We start from the raw sequence: 26,566 nt of genomic DNA, 5'->3' as shown, positions 1-26,566 counted from the left end.
TTTTTGTCAGAACTGGTGTAATGAAAAAAAACCCTGGCTTGTGTCACCTGTTTTTCTGATTATTAAGACGATCAACTACCTTGTGAGCTGTAAGGCCAAGTGTACTCTTATTGTTCCAAAGTAGATTCTTTCCCTTTTTGGATTTTCATTTGTGGAAAATATCTAAGCTATCGTGATTATGTACAAGAAGTAATCAAACTTTAAAAACCCGAAAAATGTTTGTCAGCAAGGATTAAACAAAAACTCTACATTTGGATCCTTCAGTTGTTGTAATCCTGTGTTGGCCGAAAGTTTTGATGCTGGTCAATGTTGATATACTGTTGTTGAAATAAAAAAGTTAATGTTTATAGAATCTTTTTAATTTAATTTGGTACATCATTTTTAAAAGTCTTGATACATACATTTCCACGGTAATTGGATCTGAGGATTGATACTTTATGTAGTAAATAAAATTGCTTGTGGAACAAAGCATGTGTAGCCAGCGGATTGAGTAAGTTCTGGTACATAGCAATGTAGCCAGTGGAATTGAGTAAGTCCTGGTACAAAGTATGTGTAGCCAGCGGATTGAGTAAGTCCTGGAACATAGCATGCTGTAGCCAGTGGAATTTAGTAAGTCCTGATAATTAGCATAATGTTGCCCGTGGATTTGAGTAAGTCCTGGGACATAGCATGGTGTAGCCAGTAGAAATGAGTAAGCCCTGGTACATAGCATGGTGTAGCCAATGGAATTGAGTCATTGTACTTTTATTATATCAATGCCCCTTTTTTAATGAACCATCCATACATAACTAAAACAAACACATAAATGCTTTCATGTTAGTGAAAGAACCCCTTTCTCAGTCCTCCAATCACTTATTTTGATTTTCCCAAAAGATTAATGCAAATGATGCTGAATGACACTGACTGAATTTGGAATTGCACAAAATCATTTCAAACATTACTTCTTTTTCTAAAAGATTATACATACATCTTGAGCAATGTCAATTGATTTGGAAAAAGAAATACATGCATATGCAAAATCTTCTACTTGACTTCTTATCACAATGAAATGGTACTACAGTGCTAACAAACAATTTTAAATCTATTTAGTTACTTATCAGCATAATATGAATCTATTCTTCTTTGATATTAATTTTGGAATTTAACCATATGTTGAACTGGATGTTGAATGAAGCAAGAAATAAAAATGTCACTATAAGTTTACAAAGGAAGTCTACTAGTTGATGAGATGAGCATTAAAGAAGATAAACAGTTCTCCAAAAAGGGGGAGGGGGATTCAAAATGATAGGATTTAAAGATGTTCAACGCTGATGGGTCTCTTGCTATGGATGTACCAATGTACAACAGAAAACAAATATATCCATCAACACATGTTCTGCAATTTCTTATCTGGGTAATAACAGTTTTCGCTTCCATTTCACCTGTTTTGCATCCACTTATGCATCAGCCTCCTAGTTATACTTAGTTTTTGGAAAGCAGTCAATTATCTTGCTATGTTTGGTTTTACTTTCCTCAGCATGGATGGAGAACAATCCACTAGAGACATGAATATTCTTCTTTCCCACCAAGATACAGGTTCATTCACAATTAACAATATCTTCAATCCTCACAGGCCCAAGATCTCTATCATCACGGACTTTTCACATGAAAAATGAAAAAAATACTGAATAATATTTCACAAAGTGGTAAAAATCGCATGACAAGAAAACTCTAATATTTAGTGAAAAAATACATTCCTTGGTTTCCTGGAGACATATAGGGAAAATCTTTATAAAAATTTTCCTCTCAAAAACCATATACACTTGTAAGGTAAATCTTTTGGAAACAAATTCAAGAAGATGGCTCAAATGACTTTTGGATATTTTTCCTTGCCAGATCAATTTAACTAGCATTTCTTTTCTTTTTTTTCATATGCCTCACCTTGTCCAAAATATGTCAGTTTAGACAATTTGAAAAAGCTTAACAACACAGGAGATAATTTGATATGGTTAAAAGTAAACTATACTTACTTTCTATGATGCTGTATCTCAAACAAACGCTAGTCGAAACGGTTTTGAATGCAACCAAGCCAGTACATAAATTCAAAAATCTCTTCCCTATCCTCCTTTTTCAGTATGTCAAAAGGTCTAGTATAATGAATAATTCCTTTATCTTGGAGTGGAAGTTCTGCACTCTCTATTTTCATTTTTAAAAAGACAAATACGATCTGCAAAAAAAAAAAAAAAAGAAGCTTTTAATGTGATGAATCACATGTGATAACAGTAAAACATAAGGAAGCACCATTATTCTTTTAATTACCGGTATTAAGCAACTCTTTACAACAAATGGCCCAGTGACCACATCCCCCACCTGAGCAACAAAGCCTGACCGACATATTTTTATTTTCACCCAACAAACTTTAATTCATAAGTCAAATTGCCCAAATGACGTAATAATCACCCAGACAACTTTAATTCACAAGTCCAATATAAAATATATTTATACAACATAACAAAGTTTCTTTCTTTTTTTGGGGGTACATAAATGCATTAAAATATGATAATTGAAAAAAATTCAACCACTCATTGTGGCCCCCCCCCCCCCCCTCTATCTTTAGAGATCACATACCACATCAATTTACATTACCAGAAGATGCTTCCACAAAAGTTAAAACTTTTCTTGTGAAATATTTTTGAGAAGGAGACTGTTTAATGATTCACCCCTATATATTCCTATGTAAAATTATTTAATCCTTTATTGTGCCCCCAACATACCACTGGAGTCATGATTTGAACACACTTTATTCTAAACAACATGAATTGATTCAAAATTCTGTCAAGTTTCTCAAGATGAACAATCTATGCAAGTTTGATAAAGTTTGGACTAATAATACCTTAGATATGCTGGTAGGACAGGCCAAAAAACTTTAATTAACTTGCTAAAAATACCTTAATCTCATCAAGCATCCCAAACATATGGCTCAGTATGTAACTATAGTCCATTAGTATCCCTAGATGCATCATCCATGCAAGTTTGGTGAGGCTAGAACCACTAATAACTTAGATATAGGATAGCCCCCCCCCCCCCCCCCCCCCCAAAAAAAAAAAATTAACCAAGCTTAGACACTGACACCAATGCTGATGGTATAGCATAAACTCCTCTAGCCTTCATTTCGGTGAGCTAAAAATGGATAAATAAATGTTGACCAAAACCATGATACGTCCCTATGAGATACCTTTATGGCCCTATCCAACCCATGGAATCATGATTTTAATTAACTTTAAATTACAAAATCTGAGAATGTTTTCTCATAATTTTCAACATTTCTGCTAATTTTAAAAAGATGAGTATACTTCCACATAAAGTTCAACCTTTAACTTTGTCTTAGGATGGTCTCAAAAGACTACCAATAATAAGCATTTCTAACACAAATTGCTAAAAATAAATGGATAAATTTTTCATTGTTTTAAAAAGTGCTATTACATCCATAACATAATCTTTTAGCCATGTTATTCATTGCAAGTAGTCTAAATCTGTTAAAGAAATGCTTGTGATAGTTGTAACCTATATTCCCCCATAAAACATTAACATTGACACTTACTGTAGTTTCCATTAATATCATTCCCAGGGAACATGGGAACATTGCTGAGTCTGGTGCTTCTGCAAAGAGCTCGGATCCAACCCGCCCAAGAACATAGGAGCCTAGTTGTTCTTCCAAACAATTAGATGATGCATTTTTCAATGATTTCCCCTTCACCTACAAATATGATAATTTATTTACATTTGAATTCAAACAGTACAAACATTGACGATTTTTTTTTAACTGCAACAAATTTGTTATAAAAGTGTTAAAGAAGATGGGTGGATAAGGCGTGTAAAATGCCCATACGTGATCGGACAGGCTACTGAAAAATTAAAGTATCAATAAATCTGATGGGTTTTTTTAAAATCATTTAAAACAATATATATTTAACGAATCATTGATTTTTAACCTAAAGGTATGTTCAATACTTGGAATAGGTTGACTCAAACAGGTGTATACGTATCAAAACCTGCAAATACTTTCATTTTTTAGAACTTTAAGGCATTTTCTTTTATAGAGTGGGTCTGTGCTCCATATATTTCTTATAGTCTAATTAAGGTCTATTGGAAAACTAACCGATTTCAATCAACAAAAACGTGGAGAGATGACCCACTATACTTATAAAGTATCATTTTGTATCCCAACAATTGAACGTTTTGAAAAAGTAATACAAGTCCGGTAGTTCGTGGCCTTAGTCACATAATATTTAAAAAGTCCACTTTGTTGTGTCTGAAATGGCTCAGTGGTTAGAGTACCTGGCATAAGCTAACCTTATATATCTTGGGTTTTTATGTTAAGGGTTCGATACCACCAAAATTTCCAACAATATCTTTTTCTTATTTTTTGTTAAATATATTAAAAACTGACTATAGTTAGAAATTTTGCTTTTGCAAAGTTGTATTATAATATATTTGAATAGATTTAATTGGGGAAAAATAAATTCAAAATTGTATTTCACTACTAAACCGAATGGGCATTTGCGCCATCTTATTCCCCCATCTTCTTTGGTTATTTTTCACCTCCACAGGACTTGAAATCAGTTCGCTACATCCATAAATTCATTGTATCCGAATTAGTTATAAACGTAAAATTTTGCAAAGATTTGTTAAGATCTAGAATTTTACCGGGGATTCAAAAAACTTAGCTATATCTGAGAATTCGCTCTATTCGTATTTGTACTAAACAAGTTTTACTGTATTGAAAAAAATGTAAAACTTTCAACCAAAGCATTGATCCAGTTGAGATACATGTCTTTAGCATATATTTCAAAGGACTATATATGGTTTGAGCCTAAAATGGCCCCATTAAATGAACATCGTCATTTTACTGTAATTCTTTGTTTTATTTGTACAGATATACATTGGAAGTTTTTTCATTATATTCATTTTCTTTAAAGTGTCCACAATATAAAAATATGACATAAAGTCTACCTTTTCCCACCAAAATCACATTTTTAGCATAAAACGGCTTGTTTTCAAGCAGTTTTCTTTAAGAAAACATTGAGCGATTCCTTAAACAAAATATTTTCACCAAAGATGTATCTCTCCAGCACTTATATTAAGTGACAAAAAGTTTGTTCTTGTTCAAAGAATTGCTCTATATTTCCCTTTCGAAAAAAGATAAAAAAAAAATGTCAATTTTTGACTGATTTTGATTAAATTTTAAAAATACTGTCAGTTCTGACGTCATATACTGCCAGTGAGTGCATATAAATAAAATAAATAGGTGAAGAACATATACTTTGTCAACTCTTCTAAAAAAAATAACACAACAAAATACTGTACCTGAAACACTATAAAAATGGCAAATTATGGGGGTCGAATTTGACTAATATCATATATAGTTCTTTTATTGAATAATAATGAGGACTTCCATTTTTATGTGTCGTTGAAAATTACATATGGGGATTTCAATGTTAAATTAAAATTAACATATGCAGCAGCTGCTTGAACTGCAATATAGGTAAACTTGATGATCAAAAAGGTAAATACCTCAACCACAAACAGCAGTGTGCTGTCCTTCTGCATGGTGTCCAGAACATCTTGATCAATTCTGAGTGGTGTAAATGGGTATGTTATATCTGGAATAGTATTCACTATTTTATCACCAATAACAGTATTTCTTTTGACTGCTGCTCTGAAAATTGAAAAAAAAGCATAGATAACAAGATGCAATTATAATCAAGGCCATAGAAGTTCCCTGCAATAAAGAAAGTCAAACAGTTAATTAAAACTCATAATTTAACCTTTGAGTACCCTGGCCCCTGTCTGTGTATCGCCAGGAATGTGTCAGGAATATTACTGATTAAAATAAAAATAATTTGAAATATTATTACAGCACAATTCTTATTTAAATAAATTAACCAAATTATCTTTTATATTTTGGCATACATGTTAACTCGACCGATTTACTCGAAAGTCTACCACTTTTTCGCTTTGTCTCCCGCTTACCGGTTTTATTAAAAAATCTACCACTTTTCTTCAATTAAAATATGTTCCTTGTTTAGATAACTAGCCATTTTGGAAGTCATTGTGGTCAAAAAATCTCGTCAGGTTTGAAATTAGCACGTGACTTTGAATCGGAAGCACACAAACGCTTTTTTAAGTCGGGTGAATGACAAGTTTTCAAGCATGTGTTTTACATTGAACAATGTAAAAAGCCACTTCTCATGATTATATTAGTTACATATTGTCAATATTATCAAATTTTGGGAACTTAACCTTTTTTTTAACAAAGGCTATTGTTAAATCTCTCCACTCAAATATTTAATACCAGTAATCGGTATGATGGTAAATGCATGCAAACATTTTTATTGTATGTGTTAATACAATGTATTATAAAATATGATTTTCAAAAGTCTTACAGTTTAGTTGATATCTTTAATTGCTTATCAGAAGCCCTTACTTACATAAAAATCTATGCTTTGAAAAATACGCAAAAAAGGCTGCATGAGTGTAATGCTACCACTCATCACTTCTATTCCAAAATCATATATGTTAATCTCCAGTGATGAAAATTAAGGTTCAAAATCTACTTAATTTTCATCACTGGAGATTAACATATATGATTTTGGAATAGCAGTGATGAAAATCTCATGGACCCAGTTGCTTAAAATTATACAAGAAAATCCAGGATATATTAAATGGTCACATTCATTTATACATACTTTTTTTCCAGAAAGAAAAGCCTTCCAAATGCTTCACAATAATGTTGGTAAACACTTTCAGAATGTTGTATTTCAGACGGTTGTCTTTTCTCTCTACTCTCTTCATGTTTCATTTCTCTGTGCTTCCTTTTTCTCGTGTTCACTTTGATGAACTCTTCTTTTCGTGTAAGAGATTCATCCTCTTTCATTGGAAACAAAAGTGTATGAAATAATAGCAATGTCTCTGTCAAGAAGTTCTGAACACCAAATAACCAATATCTTTCCAACCTCCTACAACAATAAATAAAAATTATAATTAAAATACAAACAATTTATATGGGTAATCATTATAAGGATTAAAACGCTCATCAAGACATTTAAGAGACTTATATTAAATATAATTATTAAAGAGTTCTTATGACTTTGATTTTTCATTAAAAAAACAAAAAACAAACTTTCAGGAATGTCAACATGTTCAAATTCGCTTTAACATATAAAGTAGTTAAAGATTAAAAAGTTCACAGAGATGGGGAATCACCTCAATAAGACCACCCATTAATTATCATATGAAAATCATAGTCAATGATCTACATTTAACATATAATACAATATCACATTCGTTCCATTAAATGTTCTACCAAGCCCCTTTCCTTACTCTTTACTAAAATTTTAACAATATACTCCAGAGGCAGTGTGAATCAGATGTGGATATATACTTGAAAACTTAAAAGAATTGTTAGAAAATTTGAAGTCACAAAATTTTACCAAAATTAATAACATCAAAATGTATGACTTTTCAACACTTTTTATCAATTACACCATTATAAATAAAAATCTAAGCTTTCTGATATCATAGACAGTTGTGTTTTTTCAATAAAAATGGATCTCGTAAATTTTCTTACATTGTTATTGGAAATCTGCAAAATTATTTTAAACCATTCTGATTGCACTCACAAGTTCTCTGAAGTTGACATTATTAAGAAGGTGCTTGGATTTCTGATAGACAATATCTATGTAGTTGTCTTCCAACAAACAGCTGGAATTCCCATGGGCACTAATTGTGCTCCTCTATTAGCAGACTTGTTTTTATAATTATATGAGGCAGAATTTATTAAAAAACTTGGATGCGAGAAGAATAAAACACTTGTTGGGGCCTTTAACTCGACATTTAGATATATTGATGACGTATTATCTATTAAAATCTGACTCATCTGTTTCATATTTGGATATTTTACTAGAAAAAGATGCCAATGGTAACCTAACAACCAAACTTTATGATAAACAAGATGATTTTAATTTTTCCATCGTCAACTTTCCTTATTTATGTAGCACTTTATACACCATCATCACCTGCTGATAGGGTCTATGTGTCTCAGCTTATTCAATGTGCAAGAGCATGCTCTACATACGAACAATTTCTTAAACGAGGCAAGCTACTGACAAACAAGTTGTTGAAAAAAGTTAAGTCAAATGCTGACTAATGTTTTTATAACTCAATGTTAGGCCATTTTTTACACACTGTACTGACAACGCTTTCTTCCGTTTTTCCCCCCAATTATGAAAGACCAAACAACGGGGGCAACCGGTCCCCAGGGGATGCTTACTCCTCCATGGTATCCGATCCCACCTCTAACACTTTAGAGGTCCGTGCTTGCTCTGCTTTGGATAATATGGACTTTTGAGACTAATAACAGTTCGTTATAAGTGTTATTTCTCATTGTAGCGTACTGAACAAAATAATATCATCTGACACAATGTGCATTGTCATATATTCAATAAAAATACTGTATTGCATCATACAATTTTGAATCATCTTATAATACAATGTAATACTGTTTATCGCAAATCCAACATAGGTGTACACGCAACGGTCGATGTTGCATTGTATGAGTGATGATACTTTCTAATGAGTGTACTGTATTGCAATTGCAATTTGGAACAAAGATTCTGATTGGTGCATTAATATAGACCCAATGCATGTTGAGAACATGATGTTAACACGTGGAAACAAATGTCCGAGAAACTTCTAATACAATTGTCCTTGCAAGTTAAAAGTTACATGTATTTGAGAACAAACGGGGCAATGTTAACGTACATGTGTATATAATGTTAGTAAAAAAACAAAAAAAACAAAGAAAAAGTTCTCCAAAAGCAGGGAATGGGCACATGTAGATTAAAATCACAGATTGGACTTCGCTCATCGAATATCATACATTATTCAGCTTATTGTGAAGAAATTTGTCAGAAACTGTTTGGTAAACAAATATATTTTACGCTACCATTCATAATGTACCATATGTGGAAAATCGCATGAGTTAAACAGACTGTTTTTCTCACAAAAAGCTTCACTGCAAAATGTAGATCCACAGGAAAATTCGGGTTGACATGCCGTGTAATCAGTTACACGTTTAACAGCATATGTCTTCACTTATTTTCTTACAATAAATCTGTACTGAAAATCTTTGAATCATCATCACCAGCTCCGTAAAATGAAGAAGGGTGGTTTATTTATAAATATAAATGTAAATCGTGAAAATTGACCAGCACGATATTTTTACAATCCGAGGTCGATTAGCATGTTTGAAAGAAAGTCAGCGGCAAGTAAAAAGCATCAACATCAATAGTAAATATTGTCTGATGAATATTGAGGTACATGTAATAAAAAATTAATGTTTCTAAAGACTGAGTGAGTTACAAAATAAGGTTAATCACAGATCAGTGCCGTAATTTTTAAGTTTTCGTACATTTTTGAAAACACATGCACACTTGTAGAAGTGTGTCATTGATTGGTTTTGAATTTCAATACCGGTAAAAGTTTATTGCTTATGTAACATTTATTGTTAGCATTTGTTGTGAATTCTTTAAAAATAAGCTACAGCAAAATAAATACTGCCTCAACTTAAATTGAGGGTTAAAAATGATTGAATTTATCGATGAAGCATTGTGCTGAAAAATGTAATGGGAAACCTGTTTAAACAGTTTGACAATTGTTTACACCATAAAAAAAAAAAGTGATTACAGTGAGAACTCTTGGTCAATTATTGCAGTGATATTGTTTTTGCAGTCCTGATTTAGAGTAAATGATACAGTTGGCAGTTGGTGAATAAATTATCAATACCAAGGTACAGGAAAAAGTGGGCGCGTACTAAACAGCCAATGAAAATGCATGTTTTTTAAACTGCAACTCGTGATCCTAATAGTGTTATCTCTCAAACCATCAGTCCATCAGTCGCAGCGTGTATACCTATGTTGGATTTGCAATAATATAATACTCTGTTGTAGAATATTAAGCCTTCTATGACCAAACATCAAATGACACCTTCTGGTATAATTTTTTGATGTTGTACGTTTAATATTGTATTATACAACAAAATACCATAGTATACAAAATAATACTTTATAACATGATACAATATTAACAAGTGTTTGTAAAACACTTATGGCCCCCCTCCCTTGGAAACATCTGCAAAGAAAATGAACCTAAACTGCAAATAATTGATACCTCTCTAAAGAAAATGAACGGAAACTGAAATTCTTCTAAGCCCAATTAAGGCACATACATGTAACTCTGTCAAAAAATGCTTGATTGTACCCAAAATTAAACTTGACCTTGATATTATTTTGCATAATCTGTATAGGGGGCATAAAAATTTCAAACAAAATTGTATCATATAATGCAATATCTTTTATATATATTGTACCATATTGTATCTTATGATACTAGACAATACCGTATCATATGATACAAAACAATTATGATACAATACAATTCAATACAATATTGTATCATATGATGTATTAATAATTATACCTCATTATAATAACTCTATATAACCGGTCATCTAATTGCTTCAAGAGGGTGACAACTGACAGGGCAAAAAAACTTCACATTTCCGTGTCATTTTCCCCCCTTTGGAAGCCTTGTGCTCTTTCCTGCAGAAAATATCTTTCACCAAACAAAAATTACTGTGAGCAAATTAATAACGTAATCAGGTAATATTTAATTTTGTCCTGGGGGTCATTTTACAGCTGAAAAATGTTAATTTCTACAAAAAATTGGGTTTTAAAAATGTCAACACTTTTTGAAGTAGCCAAATGATTTACTAGAACATGTTTAGGGGTGTCATGTTGATATGTAATCAGGTTTCAGAAAAAATTTTTATCATGGGGTTGGTAGCCAACAAAAAAAGATGATTTTTGAAAAAAAAAGAACTCCCTTACAATATATGCAGTAGACAAATCATCACTTGGGATATGATTGACGCTATAGATATGCAAAATGGTTTCAGAATTTTAAATTTCATCACGAGGGTCAGTAAGTGGCTAAAAATCGACGTTTTCTCTCCCCAAAAACCCTACCGCCAACAACTCCTCTTAAGGTTTAAGAAGAAGCTATATGATCTCTTGGAATATAATTAAAGCTATCCTATAGATCTGCAATAAGGTTTCAAAAATTTATACTGGGGGTCATAATGATGAGGATGACCCCCAAGGGATATGACATACAATGTACTTATCATTAGATGCCCCTTGACACCGGGATTAAGAATATATATGGTTTAGGGGTGGGGATCTCAACTTTTTTTCTAGATATTTGATCATTTCTAGTTCCGGGGGGGGGGGGGGGGGGGGGGGGGGGGGGCAGGATCCCCAGGGGTCATGAATTAGTTTTCATTAGATGAACCTTGACACAAGGAACAAAAAATTTATGTGGTTTAGGGGTGAGAAACTCAACCATTTTGAAGATATTTATTTGTTTAAAATCTTCAATTTATGTCAACTTTAAGGCAACCTTGCAACCATGCTCTTTGCCCTCGGGTCATGGTTTGAATAATCTTAAATCTACAAAATATACTCATACTAATGTGTAAGTTTGGTGATAATCTACAAAGTGGTTCTTGAGAAGAAGATTTGTTAGCAAACACTACTTTTGTTTATATTTTTGTTATTATCTCCCCTTGTTTTAAAGCCACGCCCTTTATTTCGTACGAAGGAAAGCCCTTGAGCCAAGGATGCTTTATGCTATTTTTTACTTAAATTGGCCAAGGGGTTCTTGAGATATGGTCCACATTCCAAAAAGTTTACGCACACCGCACGCCAGGCCATTGCATTAGCTCTTTCAGCCTTCTGCTCAGAAGAGTTAAAATCTATCTGAAATCACCAGCATTTTTAAGATAATTGATCATTTCTGATTTCTTGAGGGTCAGGGACTCCTGGGGGCCATGACTCACATACCACAAGATGCGCCTTGGACAAAGAACAAGAATACATGTATATGTATAGATGGTTTAGGGTTGGGGATCTCAACCAAAGATATTAAAGATTTTTCAAAACACCATTTTAAGGTCAACTTCGTGGTTTCAGAAGAAGATTTTTAAAGATTTTCCATGTATATATTACTATGTAAAATTTTGACCCCCATTGTGGCCCCACCCTACCCCCAGGGGTCATGATTTAAACAAACTTGAATTCCTTCACCCAAGGACACTTCGTGCCAAATTTGGTTGAAATTGGCCTGTGGTTCTGGAGAAAGAGTTGAAAATGTGAAAAAGTTCACGATGACAATGACAACTGCGAAAATGACAACACACTTTGACCAGAAAAGTTCACTTGATCCTCTGGCTCAAATGAGCTCAAAACACTGTATGATACAACATAATGTTAGTTGTATAAATAGAGAATAATACATGGCAGAGTCGTATCACATCCCATATCAACCCGCGACTTCAAATGCCAGAGGGCTGATATTAGTGGAGGGTTGATATGGTGAGATTCAAGTGACCTAAAAAAAAAAAACTAGGGAAACTTAACATCGAAAATAAAACAATACATGTACCGTGTTCTATCTGAAATTTTATAACTTTTCTTCTAGATATATAAAACTTACTTACGAATTACGAAGATCCAAATTTTTGTCTGTTTCTTTTGCCCTTGCAAAGTCTTCTTTTAATATTGTCTGCACACAACTTGCTGTAAATTTACTGTATATGCTATTTTCTAAGGAATCCAAGCCAAAAGAAAATAACAAATTATCTTTAGTTAAACTGCTAAACATTTCAGCATATTTTTCAACATCTGGAATATGTGGATGGTTCTTTAAAAGGACAGTTTTAACATCCTGCATGAATTCCTTCAGGGAAAGAGAAGTTTCATTGTAGAAAATGTTGAGGGCCTTTAAATCAGCATACTTCCATTGACTAGATGGGAAAACTCCCATTTTCACATTTCCCATTTTCACATTTGTAAGTCTTCCTTCAGAATAATATTTGTCAGAGTTATCATCCTCACCTTCTGTAGCACTTGATGCCGAATATTCTGCTGAGGAGGAAGACCTTAAAATTGACTTCCTTTTTCTCTGTTTAGGATGGCTTTTTTTGCCTTGTGTGCATTTTTTATCACTTTTTGTAACCTATATATAAACAATTAAACAAATGTTACTACATAAAATTACATACTGTTGCACTATATAAACCATATAAGGGGTATTTTCTGCAATTGTTTCTTTTCAAAAGTACATCAATCAACCAAGCATGTTTAGAATTTACTAGGACCCGACACTCTAACCACTGAATAAGCTTTTAATAAATTAGTTTTTATGGAAGTGTAGAGTGTTTTGACTAAAATCATACCGGTAAATGCATTATTTGGTTTTACAGTATATATACCTGCTTTGTTATTGTAGGAGAGATTTCTTCAGTTGCCTCAACGTTGGTGACACCTGTTGTACTGCTTGAAGTTGAATCCTTTTCATTTTCCATACATTCCATCATTCAGATTTTAATACTCTCAGTATCTTGGGTTTTTTTTTACTTCTATCCAAAAAACCTGAAGTTTGAATTTAAAGGTTAAATATCTTTTGAGTAGATTGTTTTTGGTAAGATTTTTTTTTTTAAGTTGTTTTTCAAAACCACCAACATAAATTTTTGCAAATCAGAAAATATTTTTTTGAAATCTTTTATAATTTTTATAATTGCCACTGGATGGAAATACAAATTACAGACTTATACAGACTTTTAGGAACCCCAATGTTTAGGCACCAATTGTTCTGCATTTGACATATGATGTTTTGGCATTTCTCTAATTTTTAAATAAAATAACTGGGATCTGTATGCAAGACGAATAGGGTCACACAAAAAAATATTCTTATATTAGTTTACATGTACTTAATAAAATGATCTCTTTATTACGAGTTAGTTATTTTGTTATTACGAGAAAAAATCTCGTTATTACGAAAAAAGATCTCATTATCACGAGTTAATTATTTCATTATTATGAGTTAATTTTCTCGTTATTATGAGAAATGATCTAGAAATTACAAGAAAAGATAGTTTTTTAAACACCTTCACCAGCCCCATAAAGGGAAGTGGTCTAGTTTATTGATATGTAAAAAAGGCAACTCTCAATCTTGATGTAAATCTAACTTTCCGAGGTCAGTACATGTAGCTTGTTCTGGAAAAAGTCTGAGGCAAATAAGAAATGATATCAGTAGTAAATTGCATGAAGAATTTATTATTTATTTAAAATAATTGAATTTTTCTAAGTCCAAGGCACATAAGTCAATCAAAAATTACTCGCACATACCCAAAATAAAACTTGACCTAGATATTATTATGATAAATTTGTATACCAAATTTCATTTCAATTTGTGCAACCTCCTTGATGAAAATGAATGGAAACTGCAAACAATTGGAATTTTTGTTGAACATAACTTGATCTAACTCATAATCAAAGTTCACCTAGGTATTATTATGATAAATCTGTATACTAAAATTCAAATATGAGCAACCTCTGCAAAGAAAATGAAAGGAAACTGCAAATAATTAGTATTTTTCAACATCCAAGGTGCATAACTCTCTCAAAAACGGCTTTATTATACCCAAAATCCATCTTAGATATTATTACGATAAATCTGGATAAATCTGAATAACTAATTTTCATTTCAATACCGGTACTTGCTACCTCTGCGAAGAAAATGAACGGAAACTGCAAATAATTGAAATTTTTCAATGTCCAAGGTGTGACGTCTTAATTTCCGACGTCACATTTTATTTACACCCATCTTCAGCAGGGTGTACGAAAATTTACACCCAACTTGTTAATTATCAATCAGATCTCACCTTACAATCCACATATATAGGAAATAATGCCTGTTGTGCATGCCCCAACAGTTGCAATGTTAAACATATCAAAACAAAAAATTTCTATTCAAGGTGGCAGCTTTTTTTTTTATACAATTCACTGTAGCCAAGGGATGATTTTCTTCAGAACTCTGTAGCTAGAATTTCCTTCAGCACAAATACATTTAATTCACTCCTTATAGGCTAATCACCAATTTCTGAAGTAAATTACTGGTCAGAATGTAGAGCTGAAACGAGTACCTTAAATCAATATTTGAATATTCATAACTGCTATTCTATTCGTATTCGAGTATTCATAGACGTCATCTACAAAGTAGGATTTATGTTTGACAGCTTATATGACTATATATATATATGCAATTGCATGCATGTGCAGACTGCATAAACACGTCAGCTTGACTTAACATTCAGTATCCACTGAATTATGGGCACATTTTATTTTTATGCAAATGATATTTTAAAAAACAAAATAACATCTAATAACAATCAAAAGATTTATTACTTCTTTATGACTCCTGAGACCGTTAATCAATCCAATGCTTTCCGCCATGTTTGATTATACTATTTGATAAAACCAATAACGACCTTGAATACGGAAATGTCTTGTTGGAATTTTTTTTTTAAAGTTGTATCTTTAAAAAATCCATTCAATGTAAGGTACCTTTTGACATTATCACTCCATAACTCACATGCACTTTCTCAAACATATTTCACAAATTATTTCATTCCAAGGTTATTTCTGCTAATAATATACATTATTCATATAAATATCCGGAATGTTTGTCTCCATCCGATGTAAACCCTGCTTTTACATTCAATGTAAACAAGTATGGCAGTCATAGATCAGCTAAAATTTTGAATTTATGATAAAATAACAAATATCATGAGGCTAATGGGTGTTTGCCTTTTAGATGATTGATTAGGTCAAGTGTGCCTTTCTATATAATGCTTCTTGTACCAACTAGATGGCATTGTCTTTACTTTCGTTTAAAGTAAAATGTTCCCAAACCCAGCTTCTCTTTTCAATCATAACAAAATAACACGATGCTGTATAGTTTACAATGCTGCATTAAACATGTGGCTGAATATTCGAATACTAAATATCCATTCGAATATTAGAAATTTACCATTCATTCGCGAATATTCGAACATTCGTTTCAGCACTATCAGTACTATCATCTGAATGTGTAAAATTTTCTACACAGTGGTTTTTCGGAAATTTCGACCATTTCATATTTTGCCCATTTCTCATGATTTTTCAGCTTTTAAGACCTCCCCCAGCTAATTCAACCTCCTGCACCATGTGCATGTAAACAACATCATATGTCGAAAACTTTCTGGTGAATACTTAAAAATTACTATGTCCCATTCATCTATTTTTCGTGTTATTTTACCTCCCGTCTGTAACTTGCGATTTCAGTGTGTATAGTCAACACAGCAGTCATAGAAGCAAGTTTGGCATTTTACTGCTGATTTTCATGTACTTAGGGGCCTACATATTGCATATCAATTTCAACAAGAGCTCGGTGAGCTAAAAAAAATCCCAATGTACATACGTGCATGCGAACCAGTTCCTCCAAATTTCTCCTTTGTTAAACCAGACTGGTTCGCGTGCATCAATAGTCTGGTACCAGACTAGTGCTTCCGTGGCAGGGGGCAGTTTTCTTTTTCTTTTTATACCCCTCACTGTCTGCAACTATTTTTAAATAAAAAATTCCCGGGATCCCGAACCCGATCTCAACTCACTTTTAAAATTAAACTACAATATTTAAAGAAACATTCAATTCTTAAGAATATTGTGATTTCAAATAAAGCTTATAAATAGGCCTATTTCAGTTTTTAAGTCATCTACCGTTATACAAAATCAAATATTATCCAATCGTGGAGCGACTTATTCGTAACGCAAATGTAAACAATGAATGGCGGATAAGGTAAAGAACAGTCGCCATGGACATGGTAAATATCACAATTTGAAGTAAAAGTAGTGTCGTTTTCAGCACAATAAACTTGAAAATAAAGAGAAGTTGATAGTTCAAGATAAGAAAAATAAAATACAACGAAACACTAAAATCAAATGTTAAACAAAACAAAAGTCCTTTTGACATTCCTTTGCTGTTTTAAAGGGTTAAAAGAAAAAATGACGGACCAGACCGAGATTTGAAACCGGGCCCGTTGAATCTCTAATCAGGTGTGCTACCAACTGACCTCTCTGATGCCGGTATTTGGACCGGTCTGACCGTAACATCACACCCTTCGAATGATCTTAAATATAATTCGCCCTCCCAATTAAGGCTCGAGCTCTGTCCCCTAGCAGAAGGTACAATGTAACCTGTCAGTTCCAAGGATTGTAATCTGAAAAAAATCATCTGTTCTGATTCACTATCACTCCCAAACATCTGAAACAACCCACGTAGAGGTCACATCTAATTTTGATGACCAGGAATCTAAATATATTAAAATCATAACTTTTTTGACCAATCAAAATTCACACTTCTTAAACACTGTCAGAAGTAACAAAAACATATAAATGCCAGTGTCAATAAATGCCTTTTTTAGGAAGTTTTTAATGTTTGCAGAGGAGAAAAGTCACATGCTATGCACATATTGCATAACTATACGTTTTCCTAAAAGTTGGTACTTTTCTCAACGAAGCAGCATCTTTGAATGAATTTGCTATGAGTTTCGTCAGCCACAATTTGATTGGTTTATCAAAAGATCTTTAAGACGACTGACATGACCTCTAATTAAGATGGTAGTTTCAGATGCTCAAGAGCGGTAGCACATCAGAACAGCTGATTTAATCAGATTTGCAGGGTTTGGCACATCTTTCCAAGTCGAGGGTTTCTGATCTACTCCACTCTACATAAACCCTTGACCAAAAAGACAATACCTATGCTGGTTAACAATTACGCCATCTAATGAGTGTACTCATTTTAGAACTTTTGTGCCCTCTTGTTCTAGCCAATCATGAGAGAATGTGTTATAAACAGAAACATTATAGCAAATGGCTGCTCCCATGAACGAAATGAAATTTGTAGAAAAGTTGGATTCACGTAGACTAAAATCTGATAGCAGTAAGTCAAATACTTACTAGTCCGTCTCAAATTTATTTGACAACAGTTCAACATTGATCAATGCACAATTAGCAATTATTGAAACAACGTTTCTTATTGGATCTTGTAAACTTGTATGACACCAACCAGCATGCGAGGTTTCTAACCTCGTCAAACTTTGACCATTCGGTCAAGGGTTTATGTTGAGCGGATCTGGATCAGAAACCCTTGACTTGTGAAGATGTGTTTGTCACAGCACCTCATATAATGTGGGTTGGGAGAAATAATGACCGACCAGACTTGTATTCGCACCCAGGCTCCCTGAAATTCTATAGTCGGGTGCTCTACCAACAGAGCTATATAGCTCAATTAAGTATTTGAACCACTCTGACCATCGCATGTCATAAAACAAAGACAGGGACGTATATACTATTGTATACCGTAAGTTGTTTTAATTCCACGGTGTTAAAATTTCACGATTTATCAAAATGCACCTGCAGTCGCGATAGTTTTAATTTCACGCTCCAGAAAAACAAGTTGTTCAAAATATAAGCATTAACAAGTTTTAAAAACAATTATGTAAATATTTACAATGGGTTTAATTAAGCAGGAAAACGATAAATCGCGAATCTAGTGAAATTAAAACCATCGTGATTATTTGCCAATCTACAGTATTTTTAAGCTTAGAGTCAAAGACAGTATCGATCTTTGGATAAATTGAAGGAATGTTTAACTGTCTACAGCAAAAAGGCTTTTGCTCACACATTAAAATATGATGGATATTGGACGATGCAGATTTTTATTGACTGGTTTTGTAATATTTATGCAGATATAGATGGAAGCAGTCGGTCGTCCAAAAACAGGTAGGGGTCTTCGATCCCGCTTAAGACGCCCCCCATCAAGAGGTGGAAGACAAATTGAACAACTGATAAGTGATGAAGAGGAAAATGGAAGACCTGCATCTAGGCGAGGGTTTACACCAGAGACATATGAAAGGTAAAGCAGCTGAAAATAATATAAGTGATTAGTGTGTGATATGACGAAGATAACAGGTCATTAATACCATAAAAAAAACAATGAAATTATAGTAGTTTGTTCTTTTTCACTGCTGTACAGGGTTGTCTCTAAGAACTGTGGGGCGGGGAATTCACCCGCCTATAATGCCTTAATTACCCGGCTATTATTGCATTTCAAATGCAATGTAGCTATAAGCAAGACCCCCTTATCCCCTTCTACTTTTTCATTTTTTCCTTCTATTTCAATTTTTAGAGACAACCCTGACTGTATATGATGTATTTTTACTTCCCATTGTGTTTTTACCTGATTTCACCCAGATGATTTTGACCTGTAAAAAGGCTTTTATCAAGAAGAAAAAAAACAGAAGAAGTTGATAAGTTGAAAATAAATTCATTTGTAATTAAATAACAATTATTAATTACAATGAGGAGCTATAGTGTACCTAGTGGCCAAAATAAATAATGAAAAATTAAAGAACAAAAATCTCCCAAAATAAGACATAAATAATTTGAGTCAACTTAGAAATAAGAAAGGGGGCGTCTTTGTACCTTGGTGCAATTAAGGCTCAGTGAGGAAGCCCCGAGCACAAACATGCATGGGTTTTTATACTTGTTAAATAATAGTGAACACTTTTAACAAAATTAACCAAAAAGAATTTATGTTTCATAATAGATGAAAGTAAGATCGGTCCTGGAAGATTCACTCACATTAAGGATGCAGGTGTGAGTGCCGTAAAGAACATGCATGTACCTGATATTTTGTGAAATTAAGGTGAACTCATCAGTCAGTCTTATGCGTTTACACACCACTATGATGAAGTTGTCATTTATTATATTACTAAAAGAAAGGTGATGTCATAAATTTTTTTTTAATATTATTCATTTGCTTCGAATCAGCACAGTCTGGACAATCTGAACGCTTACAAGTCAACATTTTCTGTGTTTGGTGCCTGCGGTCTATGTTCAATCACGTAATCATAGCATTCATGACACTCGATCGACCATCGTGGAAGCATCCTGTCTGTGTCTTTGAAATTTCTTAGCCATTTAAGGGGAGCGTGGTCAGTTTGCATGGTAAACTTTCTAAGTAAGAGATAGTAGCGAAAATGTCTCTGAAAATGAACTAAAGCAAAAACTCTCTTTTGGTCGTACAGTAATGTTGCTGAGTATGACTCAACGTTAATTACTACCGTATGCTATCAAGCGCTCGTCACCATTTTGTAACTGAGATATGACACCACCCAGTCCATAAGCGCTAGCATAGATCTACCTCTAATATAAACTCTTCATCTGAATCTGGAAATGCTAAAATAGGTGAAGTAATTAACATTCGTTTCAAAGTTTGAAAGGACTGTTCAAATTTTTCACCCCATTGAAAATTTACTTTCTTTGCAGTCAGTCTGGATAAGGGCATCACGATTTCAGAAAAATTTTGAATAAATCTTCTTTAGTACCTTACAAAACCAGGAAAAGTTCTGATATCTCTTTTACTTTCTGGTGGAGACCAATTTTCATCAGCGCAAGTTTTTTCAGGGTCATACTGTATGCCCTTTTACAAATGGCATAAGTATAAGTAACTTCTTGAAATAAGGAGCATTTCTTTGGTTTTAGTTTTAAACCTGCATTGCAAAGTTTACCAAAAACAAAATGCAAAGGACTATGTGCGGTATGGTCAAATATCTGCCCCCGATTTCAACCAATTCTTAATAGTATCAAAATCAAATCTTCATAAATCATTGTACAGAGGATGCCTATCACTTTAATCTTGATCTTAATCATCATTGCTCATTTGCTGTTTATCTATGACGTCACCTTAATGACCTAATTCCAGCAAATTTGCAAACAAATGAAAATATTCTCATTTTTGCTTTATATTTTGCATTCGGAAGTATAGAGAGCACGTCTGCTCGAGTACAATTTTAACATATGTTTTTGTTCAGATAGTTATACACATTGAACTAATATATGGTACTTGAGCAAGCCTGCGCTCGATGTTTTCCAGTCGAAAAACCATCGGAAAACACCCATATTTTGCTACAAAACACCAATTTATCAAAATAAGGCAATCTTCATGACGTCATTTCTACATTATGACGTCACTGTGTTGATAACATTTTACACCCTTATTTTTAATATGATTTTAACTATCTTTCACCTTATTTTTAAAGCTCTTTATAAAACTTTGATTTTGGAGGCAAAAAATGCATATCTGCACATACCGCACATAGTCTTTTCCCAGAGCATTTTCAAAATCTTTACCAAAGACAATAATGTCGTCAAGGTAACACAAGCACTTGTCAAATGAGAGATTCCCCAGAACTTTTTCCATTAACTTTTGAAAGGTCGCGGGGGCATTACAAAGCCTAAATGCCAGGATTTTAAATTGAAACAAACTCCTATGAGTTGTAAAATCAGTTTTTATTGTGCCTGTTTCATCCATTTTGATTGGCCAGTAGCCACTGGCTAAATCTAATGTTGAAAACCATTTATTTCCTGCTCATTTATTTAACATGTCATTGATTCTTGGTTGTGGATACACGTCTTTCTTGTTTAATTTTCTGAAGCCTCAACAGAACCTCGGTGTACCATCTTTTTTAGTTACCAAACAGACTGGCCCTCGCCACATTGGGCTCTCACTTGGTTCAATCACATTGTTTTGTAAAATTTTGTCCATTTTTATTAGTGTGGCCTAAACATTTTAATTGTCTGAATGACTGAAATGTGTCTTGTTCCACTTAGCTAAATTATTGACTCATGGCTGGTCAACAGGTACAGTTTACTTTGTATAATAACAAGTACTTTGAGATAATTAGGAGTATAATTAAAATTTTGTACAAATGTCTAATACAACCATGAACTGATATTTAACATCAAAAGAAAAAAATCAAATAAAGCACTGATATATGTCTACCAAAATAAATGTATATGCACAAGTCCTAACTTGATTGTTCCAAACTACATTTTCATCTACAAAATAAGACCAGACTTCAATGCCATGTTTTTTCATTTGCACAAATAAATGTACAATATATGCACAAAACATATTATCTAGAGCTAGTACATGTATAAGGTAATAATACCCTTTAATATACCGGTATTATGATTTGCATGATAGTTATCAGCCTCCTTTGTAGTTGATAATGATACACAGCCTACAGATATTCATGTTATATATAACCATTGCTATTGAACGGTATATTACAGGGAGGATTACGATGAATTTTCTAGACAAAACTTTGTTCTGGAACGGCAGATGACCCCTGAGTATGGAACACCACTTGGTCTTATGTCAGGTCATATGTCTCCTCAGCAACACAGAAACTCCCCAGCCTTCAGAGACAGTCCACACTCACAAAGGGGCTACAGACCCCCCAGAGACAGTCCCTTAGTTTACAGTCCAACACATCAGGAACCCCCACAACATTCTGGTCGACCTTCATCAAGAAGGAGAGGGGACATGAAAGACAATGGAAGACGCTATAGCTCCTCTTCTCCTCAACAGGAAGATTATCACTATGGCTCCTCTCCTGCTGAAATATGTTATGGCTCTTCACCAAATTATGAACATGATGACAATAGATACCAGGATCAAAATACCCACTTTAATGATGGACAAAAATTGGGTATATGAAATGTCATGAATTCAAACTGGGTTTTTTGTATTCTGTTTTCTTGTAGGGTGGTGGTAGTAATTAGAACCTAGAAGTATTAGACTACATAAAAGTTGATTGTTTTTATTAGCAAGATGTTACTCACTTTACTGTTGAATTTTTCCTACCTTTTCTGATATTTTTTCTTCTGCAGATTTACATCATAGGAGAAAATCTCATGAGATTGAAGATAAGATATTAAATATTGATGAATCCTGGCCTTCAACTCCTCGAGAAAAACCTCCAACAGCTCGACCAAAGTCCAGCAGAAAGCGACTTAAAAGCAGTCGAAAGAAAAGAGAGGAGCATGACCTTCAGCAGTCATATTCAGCTGTTGGTATGTTTCCATCGTATTTTCAATGTCAAAGACATTGGAACCTTTTCAGAGACGGGACAGACAACCCCCTCTTCCCATTTTACACACATGCACATGCAAACACACACACACACACAGATTAAATTTGTTTCCACTGCTTACATGAATGTATTAACATAACATACTAAAGAAAAGAAAGGTTTTTAGTTCTGAAAATTGTGGCATTAAGTAAGATATGAATGAGAAAACATCAGAATACTGTTATACTTGATGCAGAGGAATGAGTCATATATTGTTATTTTTAGATACACCAATACTCAGGCCTCCCTCATCTCTCTCGAAATACAAACCTCTCCCTGCTATTGGGACTACATCACCAAACACTGAAGATTCAGATGAAATTTCTAGAAAGACACAGAGTATGTCTCTTGGACTTGGTGAAAGAACTCTTACACGGTATTCTATAGACATTCACAAAAATGACAGTGCAAGCCCCTCTGAAAATGGTACGTCAAGAGGAAGTGATAACCCAGACAATGTGGATCAGATGAAACCAGACAGAAGGGAAAGCATTGATAAGCAATACTCAGACAGAAAACAACAAAATTATGAGCACAGGGATTGTGACAGACAGGTAATAGATATTCTTAACAAAAATGGACATACTCTTCATGAGCTACCTCCAGAGCCTGATGAATCTGAACAAAGGATCTTGTTAGCCTTACGACTACCTGATGGCTGCAGACATCAGAGGTTTTTCAGGTTAGATGAAACAATGGATTTGGTGCTAAAATTTGCTGAAAATGTGAGTGGAATGGACTTGTCAGAGTTTAGATTAGCTTGCAATGCCCCAAGGACAGTATTTGCTGATCTGACACAACTTATAGGCGAATCTGGGCTCCAGGATAGGACTGTTCTTTATTTAGAAGAAATGAACTAACCACTAAACACATTTTGGATAGTTATAAAAGAAGGGAAATTCATTTCCCAATTATTAATGACTCTTAAATACAAGAAGCCCAGGTGCCATATTACTCACTTGAGTAACATTGAACATAACTCTAATCAGCTGCAGTGTTTGGAATCAAGAACAGGTTACCCAGTCTAATTCAAACAATGGATTAGTAGCATGTACAGCCAGAAGCCCTTTACAGTGTCCATTTATTTATATCTGCTGATTACAAGTCATCAGCATTTTTATAATAGAGTAATTCCAGCTTACACATTATTGTTTAATTCAGTTTAACTATTTTATTTGTGCACCTAACGGAAAGGAACAATTAATCAGAGAAAATACAACTGGCAATTTAATAATGTAAATGACTGCAACAATATAGAGATGATTGCATTCAAAATCAATGACAGTGAATCAATCTGTTGTTTAATGATCTTAATCCATCTTTAATTTGACTTCAGTTTTTAAAAAAATGTGTGTTTTTTTATCTATTAATTTATGTATTTGAAATAGATAATAACATTGAAAAATCATCACATTGTCAAACCTAATTTACCTTATGCCTTCCCCCCCCCCCCTCCCCCCTTCCACCCGACTCCACAAAATAAGGCTGCACTCTTTGAACCAAGTTTTTTAGTCCCATAATATGCATGTAATATATGATACTTTTTTTTCTCTTTGAATAACTTTTGATTATAATATTTAACATTATTTAACATAAATGCATTTTCATGAATTTGAATAATGTAAATTTTTACTCAACAAATTCTCATAACTGTAACTGGATACTGTGTTTGATTATACAGTTTGGACGTCAAAAAATTTCATCATATTTCTTTGTTTAGACTGAACTTGATTCAAGATGAATCTGGCAAGAGAGCAGGCATCTTTCAAGATTAATTAGTTGTGGCAAGATTTCAGAAGGGGAGGGTCATAACCATATTTTTAGTTTTTTGTTTCTGGGTTTTGTTTGTTTGGGTTTTTTAAAATGGGTTTTTTTTTTCGTTTGGTTAAGGTTCAGTATGAAGCCTAATTAAAAGCATGTTTGAGACTCCCTTTGTATGGGCTTTGGTACTCAGGTGACCATTAAGGCCTGTGGCCTCTTGTTAAAACACCAAACCTCATTTTTTCCTCTTTCTTATTATGTCCCCTTTGATAAGGGACCTGGTCCTTTATTTGAAGAAACTTGAAAGCTCTTCTTCAAAGGATGCTTTGTGCCAAGTTTGATTGAAAATCGCTCAGTGGTTCTGAAGAAGATGAAAATGTGTGAAAGTTTATAATGACAACAACGACAGACTACCGACAAATTTTGATCAGAAAAGCTGACTTGACCTGTCAGCTCAGGTGAGCTTAAAATTCATTTATGATAAGGTATGAAGGTACATTTATACATACATTTAATCTTAGTAGTGGAATAAATTATTGCATGAAAAAAAGAATCTTAAAGTGATAAATTTGAATTTTGTTAAAAGTGTGGTGGTAATCATTTGTTAAAAACTAAGAAAGACTTTGGTATACATGTATATAATGTGGAAATGGTCAGTTTGATGACGTACATTATGTAACTGTCAAATTTAACAGTCATCACTGTAGTTATCACATTGCAATTTTCTATGCCTTAGTTAAAATATAGATATATTATTTGTAGTGTTTTAAATTTAAATGCAAGATACGTGCATGTGCACTTAACCTTAACTTATACCTATTATCAGTTCAGATCATACACTTTATGGTAAGTTTAAGTACAATTCATATACAAATGTGAAGTATAGGTATTCACTACAATGCATATAAAATGTTATTGTTATGTATTAAAAACCTTAAAATAATTTTTCGGCTTTGAGAAAAGATTCTGCGAATTCAAACGTTACTTTTTTGTACTCTTTATATGTATTGATACATGTCATTGTATAAAGATGTACTTATAGTGCTAAGGTAATGGTTCAGTTATGTACATGTTGTTGAAACAAGAGGCCCATGGGCCACATCGTTATTTTGAATTTTTTAAATATATAAAATTCTAAAAATTTTGTAAAACTCTCATACATTTCAAGATTTTACAAAACATTAACAATATATTAAAAGTAGTCTTCTTTTTTAGCATCATACCCAAAAAAGATCTAAAATACATCATAAAGGTAACAGAATTGTAAACGAGCTATTAATATTAAAAGTGAAAGAAGGATACAGGAACTTAATATGAGGTTATGAAGATATGAGGATGCTTACACAGCAAAATATTTAAACATAGAATTGTATTTTCTTCAGAAGATTTTTAAACATTGTGATATACTTGTATGTTAAACTTTAAACCCCTCTTGGGGCCCAGTGTTGGTCCAGGGTTCACTGTTTGAACTATTTGGAATCTACACTATTTGAGGTTAATTGCACAGTAATCTCACAAATTGAAGCATTGTAGTTCTCGTCGAGAATATTTTTAAACATTTTCATTGTACATTTTTATGCTTAAAGCTATACACGCCATAGGCGTCGGAAGCAAATTGAAAGTGGGGGGGCTAGACTAATCCTCAGAAATATTGAGAAAAAAAAACCTCCCAAAATCATGGAAATCCTAATCCGTGGGGGGGGGGGGGGGGGGGGGGGGGGTAGTATACCTATGCTTCCAAAAAATAATTTCTTACCCATATTTCCAAAATCATGGAAATCCTAATCCGGGGGGGGGGGGGGGGGGGGGCCTAGTATGCTTCTGAATCTAACTTCTCAATCTTTC

General features: G+C 33.4%; 2 protein-coding genes across 5 annotated transcripts; one reads left to right on the top strand and one right to left on the bottom strand.

Moving 5' to 3' along the window:
• Nucleotides 1-711: 711 nt before the first annotated feature.
• On the bottom strand, nucleotides 712-16,545 carry LOC128188560 (uncharacterized). Of its 2 annotated transcripts, none has more exons than XM_052859682.1 (8): nucleotides 16,402-16,545; nucleotides 13,373-13,532; nucleotides 12,599-13,116; nucleotides 6,729-6,998; nucleotides 5,554-5,698; nucleotides 3,581-3,736; nucleotides 2,010-2,206; nucleotides 712-1,636 (listed from the first exon to the last, which is right to left on the bottom strand). In XM_052859682.1, the coding sequence occupies exons 2-7, from the start codon at nucleotides 13,475-13,477 to the stop codon at nucleotides 2,039-2,041; spliced, it is 1,362 nt and encodes a 453-aa protein (XP_052715642.1). In that variant the 5' UTR covers nucleotides 13,478-13,532; nucleotides 16,402-16,545; the 3' UTR covers nucleotides 712-1,636; nucleotides 2,010-2,038. The 2 variants fall into 2 exon arrangements, with proteins under 2 accessions (XP_052715642.1, XP_052715643.1); XM_052859683.1 differs by having other exon boundaries at nucleotides 16,414-16,531.
• Nucleotides 16,546-16,655: 110 nt separating this feature from the next.
• LOC128188559 (uncharacterized) lies at nucleotides 16,656-26,299 on the top strand. 3 transcript variants are annotated; one of them, XM_052859678.1, is made up of 6 exons: nucleotides 16,656-16,801; nucleotides 16,969-17,162; nucleotides 18,728-18,894; nucleotides 22,119-22,537; nucleotides 22,719-22,901; nucleotides 23,186-26,299. In XM_052859678.1, the coding sequence occupies exons 3-6, from the start codon at nucleotides 18,734-18,736 to the stop codon at nucleotides 23,818-23,820; spliced, it is 1,398 nt and encodes a 465-aa protein (XP_052715638.1). In that variant the 5' UTR covers nucleotides 16,656-16,801; nucleotides 16,969-17,162; nucleotides 18,728-18,733; the 3' UTR covers nucleotides 23,821-26,299. The 3 variants fall into 3 exon arrangements, with proteins under 3 accessions (XP_052715638.1, XP_052715639.1, XP_052715640.1); XM_052859679.1 differs by lacking the exon at nucleotides 16,969-17,162; XM_052859680.1 differs by lacking the exons at nucleotides 16,656-16,801; nucleotides 16,969-17,162 and adding an exon at nucleotides 18,137-18,339.
• The last annotated feature ends 267 nt before the right edge of the window (nucleotides 26,300-26,566 follow it).

Source organism: Crassostrea angulata, chromosome 6, assembly GCF_025612915.1.
Source record: "Crassostrea angulata isolate pt1a10 chromosome 6, ASM2561291v2, whole genome shotgun sequence".
In the NCBI taxonomy this organism is placed as follows: Eukaryota; Metazoa; Mollusca; class Bivalvia; order Ostreida; family Ostreidae; genus Magallana; species Magallana angulata.
The sequence above is the reverse complement of the archived record's forward strand: the minus strand, read 5'-3'. Positions and strand labels throughout refer to the sequence as shown.